The sequence below is a fragment of the Sphaeroforma arctica genome, assembly GCF_001186125.1.
Source record: "Sphaeroforma arctica JP610 unplaced genomic scaffold supercont1.589, whole genome shotgun sequence".
NCBI classification, from domain to species: Eukaryota; class Ichthyosporea; order Ichthyophonida; genus Sphaeroforma; species Sphaeroforma arctica.
The window spans coordinates 56,277-57,626 of record NW_014039969.1 but is presented as its reverse complement, the minus strand read 5'-3'; the positions used below and the strand labels follow the sequence as shown (position 1 = coordinate 57,626).

The 1,350-nt window shown below is 26.9% G+C and overlaps 1 protein-coding gene across 1 annotated transcript in view; it reads left to right on the top strand.

Moving 5' to 3' along the window:
• Window positions 1-621: 621 nt before the first annotated feature.
• The window catches only part of SARC_07433 (hypothetical protein), a gene marked incomplete at its 5' end in the record, with an annotated part of 3,414 nt that continues 2,685 nt past the window's right edge, over window positions 622-1,350 (top strand). Inside the window, one exon of the mRNA XM_014298635.1 lies at window positions 622-964. Within this exon, the coding sequence (XP_014154110.1) occupies window positions 622-964 (343 nt within the window). The remainder of the gene's footprint in view (window positions 965-1,350) is intronic.

The following is a 1,350-nucleotide window of genomic DNA, read 5'->3' as shown; positions in this document are numbered from 1 at the left end:
TTTATATATATATGTATGTATATATATATATATATATATATGCATATGAATATACTCATATACGCATATATATATAGATAGATATATATTGTGTATCGATGTAACGGTATATATGTTTTTATAAATATAATTATATATATGTATATATATATATATATGTGTGTGTGTGTGTGTGTAAGTATACATATATATATGTATATATATATAATTATTTATTTATTTTTACATTTAGATATGTATGTATTTAACTATATAGGTCCTGGAGGACGGCGGCTGTTTTATGATTTCGCACAAAGCGCTTATATACGTTTTAACACTATATTTATATTGATAGTTATATATGTATGATATATATATATGTATATAAATATACATATATATATATATATTCCTATTTATAATTATATTTTATATATATATATATATACATATGCATATAGATTTAAATATAGATATAGATTTATATATTTGTATATATATATATTTATATTTCTAAATATATAATTGTATTTATATATATATATATCTTTATATATATTTATTTTTTTATCTATATTTATATTTATTCTTGTATATACGTATATATCAAAATTTAGTGCCTGTCCATTTCTCAAACTGTTGCTCTGTTCATCAGATATCCGTTGCAATGGCTGAAAACAATCTAAACCGCACAGACAACTTCTTCACCAATGAACGTGGTATCCGGCTACACGTGCGCCAGTTTCATCCCCGCCATCAACCGAGTACAGGTGTGTTCTTCTTCTACCATGGCTATGCCGCACACAGCAATCGGAAGGCGTTTGTGAAGTTCGGCGAGAAACTCGTGGAGGAGAGTGGGATGAGTGTTGTTTTGATGGATCACGAGTCACACGGCTATAGCGGGCCGGAGGGGCGTCTCGAGGATGTTAGCGCTATGGTGAGAAGCTACCAGCATCTAGTAGACGACTGCCTGCAGCTTATTCAGGCGAGTTATATGTTTTGTATGTATGTACATTTCTCGTCAAGGCTTGTCTGCTCCGGGTTTTATACTTTGTTCATGTTTTTCTAAATGTTATCGTTGTTGATTGCTGACCTCACTTATATATTGGGACTGAGAGAAGTGTGGATAATGTCTGTGCTATACGTATATACATATACATATATATATTATACTATATTATACTATATTATATGTATACGTATACGTATATATATGTATATGTATATGTATATATATATATATATATAATGTATGTGTGTATATTTATATATATATATATATATATATATAGTAGTATATATATATATATATATATATATAGTAGTATATATATATATATATATATATATAGTATATATATATATATATAT